The 20,775-nt window shown below is 39.7% G+C and overlaps 1 protein-coding gene across 1 annotated transcript in view; it reads left to right on the plus strand.

Moving 5' to 3' along the window:
* Positions 1–1,183: 1,183 nt before the first annotated feature.
* GC (group-specific component (vitamin D binding protein)) overlaps positions 1,184–20,775 on the plus strand; it is a 43,626-nt gene continuing 24,034 nt past the window's right edge. The window contains exons 1-4 of the mRNA XM_010839084.1: positions 1,184–1,422; positions 17,402–17,471; positions 18,323–18,455; positions 20,475–20,686. Coding sequence (XP_010837386.1) covers positions 1,365–1,422; positions 17,402–17,471; positions 18,323–18,455; positions 20,475–20,686 — 473 coding nt within the window. The 5' untranslated portion in view covers positions 1,184–1,364. The remainder of the gene's footprint in view (positions 1,423–17,401; positions 17,472–18,322; positions 18,456–20,474; positions 20,687–20,775) is intronic.

The following is a 20,775-nucleotide window of genomic DNA, read 5'->3' on the forward strand; positions in this document are numbered from 1 at the left end:
CCTGCACATCATTTTATTACACTCACAACACTCTTGTAACAAAAGTGCTAAGAGTTATCACTACTTACATAGGTGAGAGGTAAGGCTTAGACAAAATGATTTCCCAAGGTTATACAGCCAAAGGAGAGCTGAGTAGGGGTTTTATTCCAGAGCTGGTGTACCCAAACCTTGAAGTGAAGTGAAGTGAAGTGAAGTGAAGTCACTCAGTCGTATCTGACTCTTTGTGACCCCATGGACTGCAGCCTGCCAGGCTCCTCTGTCCATGGGATTTTCCAGGCAAGAGTACTGGAGTGGGGTGCCATTGCCTTCTCCAGATCTTCCCAACCCAGGGATCGAACCCGGGTCTCCCACATTGTAGGCAGATACTTTTACCGTCTGAGCCACCAGGGAAGTCCACCCAAACCTTATCTGACCCCATTTCCTGAAAAGAGGACTATTGCAAGAACCAAACGTTGACCTGATTCCAATGATGGAATGAACAGTAACTGCCTGTGCCTCTCTGGGCAAGTCACAGAGCTGGAGGTTTATTTCTGTTATCTGCAAAATGAAGATAGTGGATTCTGCATTTACAAGGCCAATCATGAACTCGCGTTATGTTATCCTAAAATATACCAGTTGTATAGTATTAGTAACAAGAACTTTAAATGAGCTCTAAGGAACGCAAGCTTTGCCACTGTGATTTGGGGCAAACCATTTAACCTCCTCAGTTATTATCTACCTCACTTCAAGGGTTATTTCAATATGTATCTCAGTGCTTTTGAAATATATGTGTAATATAGCACATAAAGTACCATCCTATCATCCTCAATAAAATTCATAGCATTAAGATTATGGATTTGAGCAATTGTGATAAATTGGGTTCTCACTTTTCCCCCTTATTACTTAAACATCTAGTCAGTGCTATTTTAAGATACTCTTTACTTGAAGTAGGTTTAAACAAAGAGAGACCTCAAGTTTCCATTTGTACACATGAGAAGAGTAGGGAATGTTCAAAGACAACACATAAAGAGGGAGGGAAAATGTACCCATAAATACACGAGATAAGCTTCAGTGAAAAGCAGCAATGGCGGGAGTGGGGGGTATCTATATATATCCTGATTCTTTTGCAGTTTGACAAAGTTAATGATTGAACTCTCCTAGATTTTCCACTACATTTTCTACAGCTTGTCTATTTGCTTTGATTGATGATACTTTATCTCTTGTGGCCCAAGGATGACTGCCCTTGCTTCTGTGTAGAGATTAATAATTGATTAGTGCATAGCTCGGAATTTTAGTAAAAGGGAATTGGTTACTTTGGGTTGCCATTTTTTTAAACTGGGTAACCTGCAGGAGAAGGAGGTGATACAGGACGTGGTGGCAGAAAAATGAAGAGGATCCTGGTTTTCCTCCTCACTGTAGCCTTTGTGCATGCTCTAGAGAGAGGTAAGATTTCCAGTGCTGTGACCATTTGCAAGAACTTCCACTAGTTTAATTTCATTACCATATAAAAGAGGGAGAGAGGGAAGAATAAAAGTGGGTTAACCTTAAACTCAGATGTGACGTAGTTTTCTAATAGAATAGCCAAGAAGAATCTCATGAAAGAAAGAAAAGCTATATGATTTGTCATTTATCTTTCCCTACTTTCTTAATAACCAAGATCTAAGAAAATGGTTCAAAATTAGAATGTTTTTATTTGTTAAAAGAGAATGCAGAGGGAGATTGTGATCCATCACTAAGCTTCGTTTTTCACGGCCATTGAGAGCATGATGTACCATATCAATGATGCATGAAGTCAAGTGAGTTTTTTTTAACTTCTTCAAGGAATCCTCTATATGTAACATTTGAAACCACATTATAGTTTCTAAAATATCTCACATAAAAGAACTTAACACGTGTTCCCCATCCTGAACCCCCCTCCCACCTCCCTCCCCATACCATCCCTCTGGGTCATCCCAGTGTTGATGTGTGGCAGAACCAATATAATATTGTAAAGTAATTAGCCTCCAATTAAAATAAATAAATTTAAATTTAAAAAAAATAAAAGAAAAAAAGAACTTAACAGCTATGAAATATGACTATTAAGATCTTTGAGCTATATTACTCATTGAGTTCATTTATCAACTAGTGTCTTCATCTTTGAGCAATATACAACTTTGTGGCAAGTTCCCAAGCTGCAAAATTCATAATCTGTCTCAGCTTACTTTCTGGGTGATTCTTTAATGCTTATAAAAGGAATCTGCATTCATCCTGCTTTGAAAAGTTAAAATTTTCATGTAGTGCTGCCAGTTAACAGCTTTACCCAAGTCATATATTAGAATTCATATGAACAACATTTAACCAGTGGAATAAAATGTGTGTACCCCAGGAATCAGTTATTAACTATGACAAGAATAATCTTACTCCTGACTTTCTTATTCTTTTACATTCACTTTTTAAGAAAATAATCTTATTTTCTCATTCAAATTATTTTTAAATTTTGTCTTATTCATGTCTGTTACAAGACCTCTGAATAGCCCAGGTCCCAAGGAACCCTGAAAGCCTATTCCTTTTCCCAGGGTTTCCCTGGGGCAGATCTGAGCCTGGAAAGTCCTCCTGAACTAGTTTCAGATCCAGATCTTCACAACACAGAAAGTCCAGTAATGGTTAAGTTCTGGGACTACATGTGAATGCCAGAATGTGCCATTTTGTTCTACTGACTCAGTAAGTGTACACTGGATTAACTTCAAACAGTTACAGTGCTTTGGAGAATACCAGTATTCAGCAACCTCTTTTTCGACATCCTTTAGCATTCTCTCAGCCCATGATGTAACGGATGCTAAAAACTTCAAGCCAGCTCCCTTGAACTGAACTTCACAATGAACTTGGTTAACTATGTGCCATAGCTCAGAGGATGATACCTGAGACATAAAATACAATTACCTAATAAATGTCCAATATTTGGTGACTGTAGTCCTGAGCCATCAGTCCTCGGTTCTATAACACCTGAGCATGACCCAAATACCAAGTCGATGATTTACCTGAAAGCGAGGTGTGCTCACTCCTGGCAGGAAGTGCACATATTAAAGTAATTGAAAGGAATTTTGGATGCTGGAGGATTGGTTAGGGTTATAGTTCTCTCTGTCTAGTTCTTGAGAGCTGAATGATCACCCACCCAAAAAAGAACCCCTTTTCCAAGGTGTATGTCCCTCAACACTCATTTTATAAAGAAGTTTCTATATCCAAATATATTTAAGAAATAAGCCATACATTAGTCCTTCTTTGCTGGTTTATGATCAATGTTTTTGATTTCTCAGAATTCATAGGACAACAAAACAAGAAGATTTAAGCCAGAGTTTCCCAGACATATGGGCTCTTTCCTAAAATGCCTATATCCTGTAGAAACAGTCTCTGGAAAACATCAGCTCTAAAATGTATACAGTATGAGCATTAGCTCCAGTCAGGCTCATACTCGAATATCAGATGGTACTGGGGACTCATTTCATAAGCCCTTGTATACATCTTGTGAGAGAAGGGCTTACCAAATATGCTAAATCTAAATGATATAATATCTACTTTAGCTACCCTGTGAATGACAAGAAAATTGTGTCCACCAATTGCCTCCACTTGGCTTCTGTATTCAAAACTGGATAAAGCACTAATCCAAATTGTATCTTTCCCTCTTCTAAGAAACAAGCAAGAAGGCTACTGACACAGCCTCACAATCACCACAGAAATAATGCTACAAGATATAAACCACTGCTGCTTATAAGAGGTGTTGGCAAGAACATTTTCCTTTTGCTTTAAGCATTTCATTCTCAGCATAATTTTATTAAAGTGAAAGTGAAGTCGCCCAGTCATGTCTGTATGACCCCATAGACTGTAGCCTACCAGGCTCCTCTGTCCATGGGATTTTACAGGCAATAGTACTGGAATGGATTGCGATTTCCTTCTCCAAGGGATCGTCCCAACCCAGTGCTTGAACCCAGGTCTCCCACATTGTAGACAGTCGCTTTACCATCTGAACCACCAGGGAAATCCAAAGAATAATGGAATAGGTTGCCATTCCCTTCTCTTAGGAGATCTTCCTGACCCAGGAATTGAACCCGGGTCTCCCACACTGTAGGCAGATGCTTTACTGTCTGAGCCACCAGGGAAGTCAATTTTATTAAACATGATATCAAACAGCAAGAAGAAAGTAAATTTCCCTCAGGTTGCTGGGTAAGCTGTATTTTCCTTTCTCCCAGTTAGCTGTCAAAACAGTCCTAAGACAATATGGTTAAACAATATGGTTTATCCACTTCTGAATCATTCTGTTTCTCTTTTCTACAAGTTGACCACCACTTCTTCAGTAGCCATGTGAAAATCAAAGTTGTCCTAAGTTTGATTAAGGAACATAGCTATACTGAATGCTAAAGAGAAGTAATTTAGAGCAAGCAGATATTTTAATTTCCCAGATATGTCTATATATTATCTCTGCAAAGCAAACATAATGGTGACTGAGGAGGTGACACAGGATTTGAGATCTACATGATGAAAAGAAGACGGCTGTGTAAATATCCAGAAGTATGTTTCAAGCAGAAGGAAGCCAGGTGCAAATGCCCTAGGCTAGGAACAAATAGGACCTGATCTAAGTTCACAAAGCAGCCCAAGTAAAAGCTTAAAGAGGCTTAGATGATAAGGGAAAGGAGGAAGAACTGAAGTCAGAGAAGAATCTAAACTCGATCATCGAAAACAATGCTAACCTCTGTGGAAATCAAGTTATGCTTCATTGCTGTCAAGTCCAATGTCAGGTACGCACTCACCGTCACAGCTGGGCTATGGGGGTGTGTACACACACTTTAAAAGGTCACAAGGTTGATCTCTATAGGAAGAAGTTGAAATCATTAAAAAGGAACTGCTTGGCCTCCCTCTAGTATCTATGGTCACTTCGCATGGACCCCCCTCTGTCTGCTCCAGTTCACATATAGAGAAGGCCTCCCTGACCAACCTACCTACCAATAGCACCTACTACATTTTTCTCTATTCCCTTACCCCATCTTAGTCTCATTTTGCTTTTGTTTTTAGCACTCATCATCTTATCACCCGCTGTTCATTTATTTTTTTTTGTAATGAAAGTAAGATGTAAAAGGTAAATTCCATGAAATCAAGGACTTTTTGTTCCCAGCTGGAATCCTCAGTTTTAGAACAGTACTTGCCACATAGTACAGTTAGTAGACTTTTTTGTGTGTAAAATCGCAAAATTAAGTTTATTAGAGTACCTACCTCATAAGATAGTTTTGAGTATTTAAGGAAAATTAAGGGGCTTTCCTGGTAGCTCAGTGGTAAAGAATCCACCTGCAAATGCAGGAGAGGTAGGCTTAATCCCTGGGCCCGGAAGATCCCCTGGAGAAGGAAATGGCAACCCAATCCAGTATTCTTGCCTGGAGAACTCCATGGACAAAGGAGCCCGTGGGCTGCAGTCCATGGGATAGTAAAAGAGTCAGAAATGATTTAGAGACTAAACAGCAATGACAAGAAATGTCAACTAAGACACATCACAGATATCCTGGAAGGAGTAGATTTTAAGTCTCTTGTTATTTTCATTATAAAGCACTGACACTAGATTTTATAAACTGAATAAAATAGCTAATAATTTACAATGTGCCAACTTACATCTTTTAGATACATTCCTTTAAAATCTTTTAGATACATTTGCTTCATCCTTTCAACACCATGATGACTATCAGTACTATTATACCCATTTTATAAGTGGGAAAATTGAGGGAAAGAGTGGCTAAGTAACTTATCCAAAATAACCGAGCTAGTAATTGGCAGAATCAGAATTTTACATTAATTCACTGGGTTTACAAAGGCAATGCTCACAATCATTGCTTTACTGCCTCTCGTGAGACACGTAGCTGAAACAGTCTTTAACTAATCTTAGGACAAGTGTAAGAGAGAACCAGTCATTACCACTGATTTAGGGGGAAGTAAGTGAAATTCATTCTGTCCACCAAGGTCATCCACAACTGATCCAAACCTCAGTTCATCCCTATTCCATGAAACCGGCTCTGTCTTCTAAACTTCCCTATTTTTAGGGCACTATCACATCTAAGCCATCTATGTTCCGTCTTGTAGAGCATTGTTGGATTTTATTCTATCCATTTGTTAATCTATACTCAATCACTTCTATATTCTAAATATTTTAGCCCTGAAACACATCAGCCTTGCACAGAGCCTCTTCAGTGTTCCCTTTTGTCTGTCGCCTTGCCCTCTGCGTAGCTCTAGTTAACACCTGGGAACACTCCTATCTGTATGCTAAGTTGCTTCCCAGTCATGTCCAACTCTTTGTGACTCTATGGACTGTAGCCCACCAGGTTCCTCTGTCCATGGGATTCTCCAGGCAAGAACACTGGAGTAGGTTGCCATGCCCTCCTCCAGGGGATCTTCCCAACCCAGGGATCAAACCCGCATCTTTTACATCTTCTGTATTGGCAGGCAGCTTCTTTACCAGTATAGTTCCATTTCCTTATACTCTCCTTGTGCAGGTTCTTGTTCCCCTTCATCTAGCTATTGTAATGGCTTCCCTAATCAAAACCCTACCTCCCATCACTTCCCCAAACAATTCAAACTAAAAAACAATGCAAAATTTGGCATAATGTGGTAAGTAGAATTCAAAACTGAATTATATCCAAAGTAGAATCACTACTGAGAGGCTAATTGCTGGGGTCCAGCCCCAGCAGGATCCAGGGGTACCCTCAGCATGATGGCATAGGCGATAAGGAAAGTAAAAAGGGAAGAGAAAGAGGCTTGATCTTCCTTGGTTTACACAGAAAGCCAATAAAGCTCCTGTGTTCCAAGGAGGCATCCTGAAAGAAGAACAGAGAGAAAAGGAGAGAAAAGAAAAAAAGAATGACAGGGGGAGACCAAGCTTCAGTGAGCGAGGCGCATAACTTTATTTTCGAAAGGAACTTTTATACCTTGACTTGTACATAGAGGGAAATTAAAGATGCAAAGTCATACAGAGTCAGCCCAAACATTACGTCTTTATCTAAACCAGGATTTTTTCTGCATACCTTTCCCATAAACAATGTTGTGTACATTATCTTCTGGCCTTAGAGGCCTGTGGACATTTTATGACCCTTTTTTGATAAAGCCTGCTCAACCATAAAACTTATTTTCCCTTGAAGTGTTTTTTCTTTATATTTCTTATCTATGTCAGCCTCAGAAAGTGCTAAACAGAGTTACATTCTCAGGGAGCAAAGGTGCAGTGAGTTACAACAAAGAAAGAAACAATTCGCTCAGAGGTCTGATGTGGTTAATTCCAAGGCTGCTACTTGTTTTTCTTACATTCCAACTGTGTTAACTAATGCACTCCCAGGTGCACAATGGACAAGGGATATGGGGACTTGGCAGCAAGCATTGGCCCAATAATGAAGCCCTTTACCAGTACTCGGAGGAGCCTGGTGGGCTGCAGTCCATGGGGTCGCTAAGAGTCGGACACGACTGAGCGACTTCACTTTCACTTTTCACTTTCATGCGTTGGAGAAAGAAATGGCAGCTCACTCCAGTGTTCTTGCCTGGAGAGTCCCAGGGATGGGGGAGCCTGCTAGGCTGCCGTCTATGGGGTCGCACAGAGTCAGACACGACTGAAGTGACTTAGCAGCAGTAGCAGTTACCAGTACTATCTATTCTAATAATTTTTCATCCCTTAAAGGACTTTTAGAATGTTTTGGCTTCCTGTGCCTTTCAAGGTTGGGGAGTTGTGAACAATCATGTGTGTTAATTGCAAGAGTATGGATAAACCTGTCAGGCAAGCTAGAATGCCAACAGAGGGGTTAAAATAGAAATATTCCTTTCATTCCCAGGAGACTTATTAACTAAAACCCTAAGTTGACTTTTTCAAGAGAAAGGTGGTCAGGGATAGCCCCCTGTTAATGTCAGAAGAGTTGGTGAAAGGCACAAAATAGTAAGACAGACAGATTCTGATTTTGGGGTAGATGCTCGAGCAGATCCAGGGGGTCCCTTGAGGCCTGATCTGCCTTTGCCTGTCAGGTTCTCTCCGCATGACCTTTGTCATGGGTGGGATCTCCTGTGGTGGCTCCCAGCAGCTAATGAAATGATACTGATGGAATGGACATAAATTTGAGCAAACTCCAGGAGATAGTTGAGGACAGAGGAGCCTGGAGCGCTATAGTCCATGGGGGTCACAAAGAGCTGGACACAACTTACCAAATGAAAAACAACAATGAAACAATAGCGATGAACATGCATAGCCAGCTAGTGGGATTCTAGGAATCAGACTGTCTTATATGAATCCACACCAATTCTGGTCTCTATTTGGAGTCACCTAATGGTGGGTACAATCTCAGGCTTAAATAGTAACATGTATGGGAGGCAGAAAGAGCGTCCTCCAGAAATGTCAATGTCAGAATGCCTGGAACCTGAAAAAACTCTAGCTTACGTCACAAAGGGGAATTAAGGTTGCAGGTTCAGCTGTTCTTAAAACAGAAAAATATAGAAAGTATTACCTGAGTAAGGCCAATGCAATCACAAGAGAGAAGCAGAAGAGAATCAGTCAGAGGAAGATGTGCTAAGGAGAAAAGGCACAGAGAGGTACAAAGTTGCCAGTTTTGAAAATGGAGGAAAGGGCTCTTGAGCCCAGAAGCCGAGGTGTCTAGAGACTGGAGCAGGCAAGGAAATGGATTCTCCCCTAGAGCCTCCAAAGCACAGAGAATTCGTAAAGAGGTGGGAATACCAGACCACCTGACCTGCCTCCTGAGAAATCTGTAGGCAGGTCAAGAAGTGACAGAACTGGACACGAACAACAGACTGGTTCCAAATCGGGAAAGGAGTATGTCAAGGCTGTATATTGTCACCCTGCTTATTTAACTTATATGCAGAGTACATTGTGTGAAATGCCAGGATGGATGAAGCACAAGCTGGAATCAAGACTGCTGGGAGAAATATCAATAACTTCAGACATGCATATGACACCACCCTTATGGCAGAAAGCAAAGAAGAACTAAAGAGCCTCTTGGTGAAAGAAGAGAGTGAAAAAGATGGCTTAAAACTCAGCATTCAAAAAACTAGGATCATGACATCCGGTCCCATCACTTCATGGCAGATAGATGGGAAAACAATGGAATCAGTGAGAGACTTTATTTTGGGGAGCTCCAAAATTATTTGTAGATGGTGACTACAGCCATGAAATTAAAAGATGCTTGCTCCTTGGAAGAAAAGCTATGACCAACCTAGATAGCATATTAAAAAGCAGAGACATTACTTTGCTGACAAAGGTTCATCTAGTCAAAGCTATGGTTTTTCCAGTAGTCATGTATGGATGTGAGTGTTGGACCATAAAGAAAGCTGAGCACTGAAGAATTGATGCTTTTGAAGTGTAGTGTTGGAGAAGACTCTTGAGGGTCCATTGGACTGCAAGGAGATCCAACCAGTCCATCCTAAAGGAAATCAACCCTGAATATTCATTGGAAGGACTGATGCTGACACTGAAACTCCAATACTTTGGCCACCTGATGTGAAGAACTGAATTTGAAAAGACCCTGATGCTGGGAAAGATTGAGGGCAGGAGGAGAAGGGGATGACAGAGGATGAGATGGTTGGATGGCATCACTGACTCGATAGACATGAGTTTGACCAAGCTCTGGGAGTTGGTAATGGACAGGGAAGCCTGGCATGCTGCAGTCAATGGGGTCTCAAAGAGTCGGACATAACTGAGCAACTGAACTAAACTAGAGCCTCCAGAAGAACAGAGCCCTGCTGACACCTTGATTTTAGCTCCGTGAGATCTGTGTCAGACTACCCAACCTAAATATTAAGAAGTAAATGTAAGCCATTAAATGTGTGGGAATTTATTACCATAGCAATAGAAATACAGCACTATAGGTTTCCGGGCCCTGTGACAGGCTGGGACTTCCCAAAGGAAAGAGTCAATGAGTGAAATCATCTCACTTTTGATAGATTACAGTTTTATTGACCAGATCCAGGGGGAGTTGGCCAGGAGGTAACTGGGATACATGTTAACTCAATTCCCTGATTCCTAGGAGTTTGGGTTTCACTTTCTCTACCATTTTCCTCTGACCAGAAAATAATGTAGCCTACCACCCGAGAGAAGGACTGCAGCAAGTTACATGGGATCCTGATCACAAGGCATATAAGTTGTATTTCCTACTATGTACTGTCAGTAGATTTTTACCATGAGAAGAACTGCTAACATTCATTGAGTTTTAACCACGTTTTGTTGTTATGGTTCAGTTGCTCAGTTATCTCTGATTCTTTGCAACCCCATGGACTGCAGCATGCCAGGCCTCTCTTGCCCTTCACTATCTCCAAGAGCTTGCTCAAACTCATGTTCATTGAGTCAGTGATGCCATCCAGCTACCTCAATCTCTGTTGCCCCCTTCTCCTCCTGCCTTCAATCTTTCCCAGCATCAGGATCTTTTCCAATGTGTCGGCTCTTCGCATTAGGTGGCCAAAGTATTGTAGCTTCAGCTTCAGCATCAGCATCAGTCCTTCCAATGAATATTCAGGGTTGATTTCCTTTAGGATTTACTGGTTTGATCCCCTTGCAGTACATATTAGGCAGGAGATGTGCTATATATTTTTACATAGATTAACGTATTTCATAGAACAGCCTTAATAACAAGGTACTATTTCACTTAGATCCTAAGATTACTCTTCCTTGAATACAACTCCAAGTTTTTCATGCCTGTACATGAATGTTATTTCAATAAATACCCAATTACCTTAAAAAAATAAGTAAAACTTTGGTGATCACCTTTTCTAGTATTTAAGTCCCTCACTTCAGTTTTATTGGGTTATTCATTCTCCAGATATGACTGATTTTCTAACTTCATATATTTTTTTCATGTTGTTCTCTCTACTTAAAATTCCTCTCCCAATTCATTTATCCCTGTTAACATCCTGCCCATCATTCGTGGTCCACTTCAAGTGGCAGTTCCTTCCACAAGTCTTTCTAAAGGCCCTCTTCCATTCTAGGAGTTCATATGCTTTGTTTCAATGTCTTCTATGGCAATGATCACCATTGTTGCTATTGGTGTTGTGGTCTTATTCTTATCTATCAGACCTCAGTTCCTTAAGTATTGGTGGCTTTCAAATTTCTTATATGGTGCTTTATCATGTTATTTATTCTTATGCTGTTTTAAAAACCAAGACCTGTAATGCATTCTAAGTTTCCAAGTCAGGATACCAAAGACAACACTGTCACTCATGCCAAAGGTGGGAGAAGGAAACTTGCTCCTTTATCTTCACCTCTGCAAAAGGCTTTGTAGATGACAAGGTGCTCAATTTGTGAAGCGAAGGATAGGTGAAATGAGATGCATGGAGGAAGAATGCCTCCTTTGGGACTTTGGTGAGGGTAGCATCTATATGGCCTACCACCCATGTTGAACCCAAAGACATCACATTTGAGTGAGTCTATGAGGCCATCCTCTACTGCAATTGTAATATCTGGGCAACTGACCCATTGCTATCCTATCTTCTACTATTTGTGAATTTTCAACATCTGAAATGTTCCATTGATGGCAGCCTAAAAGTTACAGTTAATTTCTTCTAGATTAGTCATGTGGAAGTCAGTAGAAGTCATGTAGAACTCTATATTAAAAAGAACTCAATATTAAAAAGAATTTAATTTCTGCCCATTGACTTAAACTCAGAACCACATACCTGCCAGCAAATATCAGTATGAAACCAGATCAATGGGTTAGATAATAATGATTTAAAATGTCAATGGAAATGAGCTCCCCCCAAGAAAACTGGGGAAAAAAATGAAATAAAAGTACTAATTTGATTACCACTTCTTCATTGACAGTGTTTCTAGTGACATCTGTTTTTTGTGATTTTTTTTTCCTTTAGTTTTGATTAACAGGGCAACTTCCTAAATTAGCCCAACAGTGTTTAATTTCTCAACTAAAACCACTACTCTGAATATCTAGCCCTACTAGTCCAAATGAATAGTACAAACCTTATTCTTTAAGTCTAAAGCATGAGTATACTGACCTTTTCTGACATAGATGAGTCTGTCAGTGCAGGATGGAAATAAAAATGTCAAACAAATAAAACTGCAAAAATGTCAATGCCCAACAGCTCTGGAAGCCCATGATTCTCCAGAACATAATAGGAAAATAGCAACTTAAGACAGTTCTTAGCATCCTGCTTTTTTTTTTTTTTAATTCAATTCAGTATTATTTAGGCTCTAACCATAGCTACTGCTATACAGCTTCTCTAGAGGATCAATATGGTTTTAGAGAAAGATTAAACCAATAGTTAAAACATTCAAAATACCCTAAAGTTTGTATCACCACAGTAAGTATCATATCGTCTATCCCCACTAGAGTAAAAGTTCCACAAGGGCAAGGTCATGTCTATTTTGCTCTTTATTGTATATTTAGTACTGAACCCAATGCCTGGCACAGAGTAAGTCCTCAAGACACGTCTGTCCCATGTATGAACAAGTATTGTCAGCTGTGTTGCAAGAGGTGAGAGATACATAAAGCAGTAAAGATTTCCCAGAAGTAAACCAAATGTTTTCAGAATCCCAGAATGAGGCACAAGTTACCAAAATGTTTTGCAATACAGATAGAAAAGGGGCACGCTACTGCAAAAAGCAAGTCCATTAAGGACATTTGTAAACATTGAGTGCTGAGGAATCAGGATGTGAAAATGATTTTCCAGTGTCACCGGGATTATGCCAATATTTACCAGAGCTGCCTCAAAGTCCAGACTGTCCTCTTCCCAGCCACATGACACATGAAATAACAGAGTATGTCATTTGAAATTCACTTGATATAGGGTTTAATCATATGAATCAAAGTGAGCTCAACTGCTGTGAAAACATTATGCAGTATTCCATGGAATAAGGAATCGATTTCTAATAAATTGCATTTCAAATTAACTTCAGTATTTGTTACTTTTTAGAAGATGAAAAAGTGATTAGCATACTCACTTAGCCAGTTAAGCTCCAGATCTCTTTGAATAAATGAATTTTTTCTGGTCAGAAATATTTAAAGTAATCCACCTAAAAGATACACGGTGTAACAGCTTCCTCTACGGGCTACTTCTGTAAGGACAGTTTTATCTTATATTTTAATTCTAAATTTCTTCAGTGCCTCTTTTGGGCTTTTTCCCTTGCTTCTGTCTTGCCCAAGGCTGAATATTCCAAGAAAACATGGTTCCAAAACCATTTTAAGTCTTGTGTAGTTGATCTAGCTTCTCAGTTTTCTGTCATTCTAACTAATAATAGTTATCATTCTAACTAAAAATACACATGGATTTCAATGTGCTTCTGTACAGACACAGTTGATTTAATTAAAGCTGTTTAAACTAGTGTTTAAACAGTAGTGTCCACTTGCACTACATTCACATGTGCTCACATTCTCAACACACTGAGTGAAACTCTGCTTCCTTAGTGAAGTGAGAAACCTGGAAAGCTAGAAACAAAATCGTTCCTTAAATATTCAGAGGTGTCCCCACTTAATGCAGGCTCTCATTTTGCATTTTGTTGACTGGTCACAATAAAACAAAAGTGACCTCTGAAGTTTTATAGGGAGAGTTTATTAAACAAAGTTAGCCCGTTTGCATTGAGAATAAATGAGTTCTTATTCCAGCTATGTTTTTGAGTAGCTTCAAAGGATAAGCTTTGGAAAAAAGATTCTATATAATTTCTTACTCTTACTATTTCAAAAAGGGTGACTTTGTAACTTTTAGAAGTGACCTGGAAGATCATGAGGATACAACTGTGTACTAAATCCAGGAATCTATAATGTATGTATGCACACATACTTAGTCACTTGGTTGGGTCCGACTCTTTGTGACCCCATGAACTGTAGCCCACCTGGCTCCTCTATCCATGGGATTTTTCAGGCAAGAATACTGGAGCGGGTTGCCATTTCCTCCTCCAGGGGACCTTCCCAACCCAGGGATCGAAGCTGAGTCTCCTGTGTTTCCTGCATTGCAGGTGGATTATTTACCCACAAAGTTATCGAGGAAGCCCCCAATATACTGTTATTTAAACTCTATTTGAATATTTCTAGGACAAAACAAACTCGCTTCAAAAAGCTGTTCATCATTTCAGTTATTAATTAGCCACAGCTATAAAGTTCTCTCACACTGAACTAAAATCTACTGTCCGCCATTTCTCTCAGCTCTACCCAGGAGGAACAAATGTCGCTGATATCCTCATACTACCTGTTCTGTCCTTACAGGAGGATAGCTGTATCCTAAAATCTTTCCCTCTGTGCCCTAATCTTCAGTCCCACCAGATACCATTAATGATTAACAGAAAATTCCTGCTTTATTTTGACCTTTTGAAATTGACAATATCCAACCTTGTAAATGAGTTAATAAATTACAGGAAATGTACTAGACATGAAGGTTCTCAGATAGTCAATAGAGTATCAAAAGCTGTTGTCAATCCTACTGTCTTATCCTAGATTCCAAGATAATGTGATATTTGATTATGTAGGGTTTTATCCACTTTGTCATGTTGATGGTATTGTTAATCCCTTATTACAAAATGACACTTAAGAAAGCTTTTGTCCCTCAATTCTGACTTCTCACCTTGGATATATACTTTAAACAGCTCACCTGAAAGACTTAGGGTGCAACAGTTTCCTCTATGAGCAGTTTTCACCAAAATCAGGCATTTTCACCACTAATTCAAACAAATCCTAAAGAGAGTCTTTTTAAAAGGGAAAAAAACAATCTTCCCTGGTCAGTATCCAACCACTACCACCTCCACTCCAAATCATAAAACAAGAATGTCTACATATAAGCAATATATGATGTAAAATAGATAACTAAGAAGAACTTACTGTATAGCACAGAGAACTCAATACTCTGTAATGGCTTATATGGGAAAATGATCTAAAAATAGAGTAAATAGATGTATAACTGATTTACTCTGTGTACACCTGAAACTAACACATTCCAATTTAAAAACAAGAAGAATTTCTACCCTGTGTTACATATATTTATTCTTCCGTGGAGTTGAGGCAAGGCCATCTAGGTGGTAAAAGGCACACCAGTAGTTGCCATCATATCACCCAAGAAGGATTTCCCAATATTTAAATCCAGGAGGATGAGTTATTAAACATCAAAACAATTTATAATAGGAACTGGGCCACTTATATACTTATTTTTTTAAATATAGTATCAAAATATTGGGAAATTTCCTAGACTTACTTGAATGAATGATGAATCAGGGACAAATATTGACTGCCTTCCCTGTGTTCTCCTACTGTGTATGTAATGGGTATGTTGAAAACATACTGTGTATGTAATACGTATGTTGAAAACATGGGTCTCACCATCAACAAAGTACTCATTCCCTGTGGGAACAAGCTTTTCCCAACCATGTCGAGGGACTTGAAAGTAGGGCTTTTATTTTTCTGATCACATAAATAAGGTCTTATGGTCCTTTTGAACCTCAAAATAACCACCTTGTAACAGTCATGGAAATTTCTGGTCAATCATCAAAAATTTGTAAATTCAAATGTGTTCCTTTTTATGGATGAGTAGTACTCCATGGTATATATGTACCACAGCTTTATTCATTCATCTGTCAAGGAGTAGGAAAGGGTGAAAGGTGGGAGGGAGGTTCAAGAGGGAGGGGACACATGTATACCTATGGCTGATTCATGTTGACATATGGCAGAACCCAAACCAATATTGTAAAGCACTTATCCTTCAATTAAAAATAAATTTTTAAAAAATTGTAAATTCATTTAAAGTGGGAAGTTTGATTCCCCCAGGTCATTTGTATTTCAGTCTTGTTGCCTTTAATGACAAAGGGGATCATATACTTTCCTCTGCCTGTTCTCTTCTCCTTCATCCTACTCTCTAGGCTGCTTTTAGTTCTTCCAGGGCTAACACAAGGAAAAAAGAAGCCAGCAGGAAAGATAAGCAGCAGCAAATCTCACTCAGTGGGCAGCCTGGTGAGGTAGCGTTCCTTTCTCTGGTTACAGATGTTCAGAGTTAACACATTCTTTTTGTGGGTTCTTCGGAGATCTCTTTCCCCATCATCCCTGGTGATCACTCACATCATCGGGCAACTTAAGAGCTCCCTCTAGCCCTTTGATTTTCAAATTGTCTGCATCTGCACAAGGGCATCCTACTCTTGGTAGCCTACTGCCTTCTACATAAATGTCTCCCCACTTCAAAAAAAAAAAAAGAGATAGGATGATTCCAGGCCTGTTTTGCTCTCCTGCCCAATCAGCATCAGGTACACAGGCCACAGCAGAGTCTCCCACTCACAGCCCAACCTCTGTTGCCCTAGGCCACTTAACCAGCCCTTCTAAATGTACAGTTTTCTCAAGACTGAATCAGATACCTGACCATGCCACCGCATCTTCCAAGGATCACCTATCAAGGTCTGAATGTGTTCTTTGAAGCCCCTCTTACAATTCTTGAAGTGAAGAAAAGCACTCTCTTACCACTCTCCCGAACCCATCACATGGACTGACAACTTTCCCAAAAAATTATTTTGCCTAATTTCCAATTTTTCCCTCAGCTTACCCAGCCTTCTGTTAGTCTGGAGGTGTGAATGAAGCAAGAGTGGCAACACCAGGTCTCACACCCCTCCCTGAAAGGCCTGCGTGCCTGTGCCCAGTGCTTCACTTTGGAATGTAGACATACTCTCCATTTATTTTCTTCTTGGTTCATTTGAGCCCTTGGATGAATCTGAAGCAAAGAAAAGAGGGAGGGATAAAAAGCTTTCTTTTAACATCATCATAAAGAAGGCTGAATGCCGAAGAATTGATGCTTTTGAACTGTGGTGTTGGAGAAGACTCTTGAGAGTCCCTTGGACTGCAAGGAGATCCAACCAGTCCATTCTAAAGGAGATCAACCCTGAAAATTCATTGGAAGGACTGATGTTGAAGCTGAAGCTCCAATACTTTGGTCACCTGATATGAAGAGCTGACTCATTAGAAAAGATCCTGATGCTGGAAAAGAATGAAGGCGGGAGGAGAAGGGGACGACAGAGGATGAGATGGTTGAATGGCATCATCAACCCAATGGACATGGGTTTGAGCAAGCTCCAGGAGATAGTGAAGGACAGGGAGGCTTGGCATGCTGCAGTCCAGAGGGTTGCAAAGAGTCATACATGACTGAGCGACCTAATATCAAAAAGAACACTTCCAATTTACTAGTTAGCATATATATTTTGATTCACCTATTTTAAGTACTATTTCATTCTTTTTCTTAACTTAATTGTCATTAAAGTTTATAGAATGCCATCAAATAGTATGTTATCAAATTCTGATCCATTGTGAGAAACAAGAAGGCACCCCCAAAATGAAGCTGCACAAAGATATTAAGAAAATGGTAGTTTTGTATCAATGAATCATGTCCCTTTGTATATACACATTTAATGGACCATTCATTTAAAGAGGAAAGATTCAATTTCTCTATTTCTGATTGTTAGGCCGAGATTATGAGAAAGATAAAGTCTGCAAGGACCTTGCCAGCCTGGGAAGAGATGACTTCACATCTTTGTAAGTATGATGTATTCATTCACTCTTCCTGGTTACCTGACCTAGAATGAAGCTCAGGGTGCTGCTAAGTCACTTCAGTCGTGTCCGACTCTGTGCGACCCCATAGACGGCAGCCCACCAGGCTCCCCTGTCCCTGGGATTCTCCAGGCAAGAACACTGGAGTGGGTGGCCATTTCCTTCTCCAATGCATAAAAGTGAAAAGTAAAAGTGAAGTCGCTCAGTCGTGTCCGACTCTAGCGACCCCATGGACTGCAGCCTACCAGGCTCCTCCGTCCATGGGATTCTCTAGGCAAAAGTACTGGAGTGGGGTGCCATTGCCTTCTCCAAAGCTCAATGTGAGGTAACTTCAATTCAGCTTCAGGGGCTAAACTGAGCTCCACTGAGATTAAGAGGATAGAGTCCCAGGGTCAAAGTGGGCAGAGACGTTAGGCATATGGAGACCATCCAAAGATTCAAGCTGAACTACCCCTACCATGGTCTGAGAATTTGTTATAGGTTTACCAATGAGTTGAGAGCAAGCATAGTTTTCTAAGATGAATTAAAAGGTAGCAGTACATGCTAGGACTATGGCAAAGAGCATAACAAGGGCAAGAACAGGTTCATTCAGAGAAGCTTGAGAGAGGAAAGAACATGAGGCTGGTTTGATGGAACCCCTCAACTCCATCTTCTACTGCTTTACAAGATGAGGTTTTGTTCTAAGTGAACCTATTTTTAAAGTCAATGTCCTATTTTTATTGGTCAAGAAAGTGTGCAAAATTCCACTAAAAAGATAATGGAAGAGACTTCATATTAAAATATGCACAAACATGAAGACTTTTAAAAATTCTGAGTATGTTCATTTTTCTCCTCAGGTCAATGGTCCTATACAGCAGAAAATTTTCCAGTGGCACCTTTGAACAGATCAGCCATCTTGTGAATGAAGTTGTTTCCTTAACAGTAACCTGCTGTGGGGAAGGGGCCGATCCTGACTGCTATGACAACAGGGTAGGGATATGTGGTTGGCCTCATCTGTTGTGGCCCATAGAACAGAGTCGAGATAGGCCTTTACATCACATCTTGGGGAAATCTTAGACACCAACCCACCTACTCCAAGTTTAGGGGAAATATGAAACCTATTATCTCAGAACTAAAATTTATTCTAGTGTAGTGATCAATTTTGCCCGTTGGTCCTACAAGTTTCAAATGAGAAAACTGGGGTGTAGTTCATGAACCTCCTGAAATAATTCCAACATTCTGTATATCTTAGAAGCCTACCAATACGCATACCTGTATCATGCCAAGACTGGTACCAGCTGCCCTGGAAAAACTTAGCATTGGTTTCAAACTAGTTTGAGGTTCAAAAATTGGCCTATATATACACACACACACTAAGTTCTGCATTTTCTCCATTAGAGTATATCTGCAGAAATTTAAAATGCTGAAATGACAGTTTTCAAAATATAGACAGTAGCTAAAAGAGGCAGGACTACATGTGTTTCTAGCAATTTACTGGTACTGTCATCAGGCCAAATAAAAATGGCATTTAACTGCATCTTGATAAATGCCTCTACAGGCAAATATCTCCCTATTCAAAGCCGTGGCAGTTAGCCAACAGAAACAATGTTCCAAAGACCTGATTAGAATATATTCTACACGGTGACTCTTACCCATTAATTGCTTTATCTGGCCCTTATCTACTTTCTAAGAATTTTAACATTTTCTCCCATAAACCACAAAAGTACATTATTTCAACCCTACCTTCTGCACTATGTTAAACAAGCAAGCTACAAATTGTAATCAAAACAGAGCACATTTTTATTTCCATTTTATTTTATATATTTGCTAACCCATCCATTGACCAAAGATGGGCTCCAATATTGTTAGAGACAGATCATAAGTACAGAAATGGCACTGATGTTTTTTGGATTACATCTTCCTTCTCCTGTTGTTCAAAGCAATTTTCTTCTATAAATATGTTACTTTCTTTGTAAACTTTTCTTATTTGGAAGAAAGTAATAAAGGAAAAATAGGGAAGTTGCCAGACAAAGAAATGGTGAAAGTTTCACTGTTTACTTCTGGTTTACAAAACTAATATCACATTGGTTTCCTTCACTGACAGGAAAGATCTTTAGAAGTTTTGTCCTAAAAAGATAACTTATAAAGTAAGTGTAAAGATGTCAAAGTCTTTTTCCCATGTAAATCCTCAAATAATTTTTTCCATGATGACTATTTCTATTCCATGCATCAAATTATTCCAGATATCAAATTCTTCCCAAAAAGAACAGTTCGTTGCTACAATTGTTTGGTGGTATTACCATGGGCTTAATCTGCCCACATGAATCAGTCTACCATTGTTGAGGCAGTAAATTAAGTTGTAGCACTGCTTCAGCTATGATACACAGGAAAATAAACTTTGGGGCTTTGGGAAAAAACAGAACCTCAGGCCTCATCTTTGACCTACTGAATCAGAATTTCTGTGTTATGCAGCCCAAGCAGTTCCAGTTTTTATATAGTCTGTGATATGATGCAAAAGCAGGTTCAAGAACCACTGTGTTCAAGAACATAGATCAGTGTTGAAGACCAAGGCAGTCAAGAATTAAGAGTGTGTTCAAGTTACAAAGGGAAGGGAGGAAGGCAGAGAGAGGTAACCATTCTCAGCATAGTATTTAGAACAGAATGCAGATGGCAGATCATATCAGAATCAATGGAGTTTTTTAAAAGGACCTCCCTCATCTTCAGAGATGTTAATATTCCCATGGAGAAACACTAATAGAGGATCCAGCCTCTAAAGGCTGTAGTCACACACCATCCACTCATTAATGAAGGTTTTCTTTAGGTCCTACTCTGAGTCTTAACATAAGACTCTGTACTTGCCTGAAACTAGAATTATGCAACTTGTCATAGACAACTTTGTTTCCAATGAGAGTTTTCAAATTTAGAGCTAAGATACTATACCAGGTGGAGAACTAAAGGCCAAAAAATTGTATGTATGTGAGTTTACTTGTTTTTCTTTTCTCATCCTAGACTTCAGCATTGTCTGACAAGTCCTGTGAAAGCAACTCTCCATTCCCAGTGCACCCTGGAACTCCTGAGTGCTGCACCCATGAGGGCCTTGAAAAGAAGCTCTGTATGGCTGCCCTGAAGCACCAGCCACAAGAATTTCCAACTTATGTAGAGCCAACAAATGACGAGATCTGTGAGGCATTCAGGAAAGATCCCAAGGACTTTGCTGATCGGTAAGCAGCTTTCATCACATGTAAAACTTCAGGGTACAAAATAACAAACATGTTTAAGCTAACCCCCTACTGTGTACAGACACCTTTTA

Source organism: Bison bison, unplaced genomic scaffold (assembly GCF_000754665.1).
Source record: "Bison bison bison isolate TAMUID 2011002044 unplaced genomic scaffold, Bison_UMD1.0 scf7180017864110, whole genome shotgun sequence".
NCBI lineage: Eukaryota > Metazoa > Chordata > Mammalia > Artiodactyla > Bovidae > Bison > Bison bison.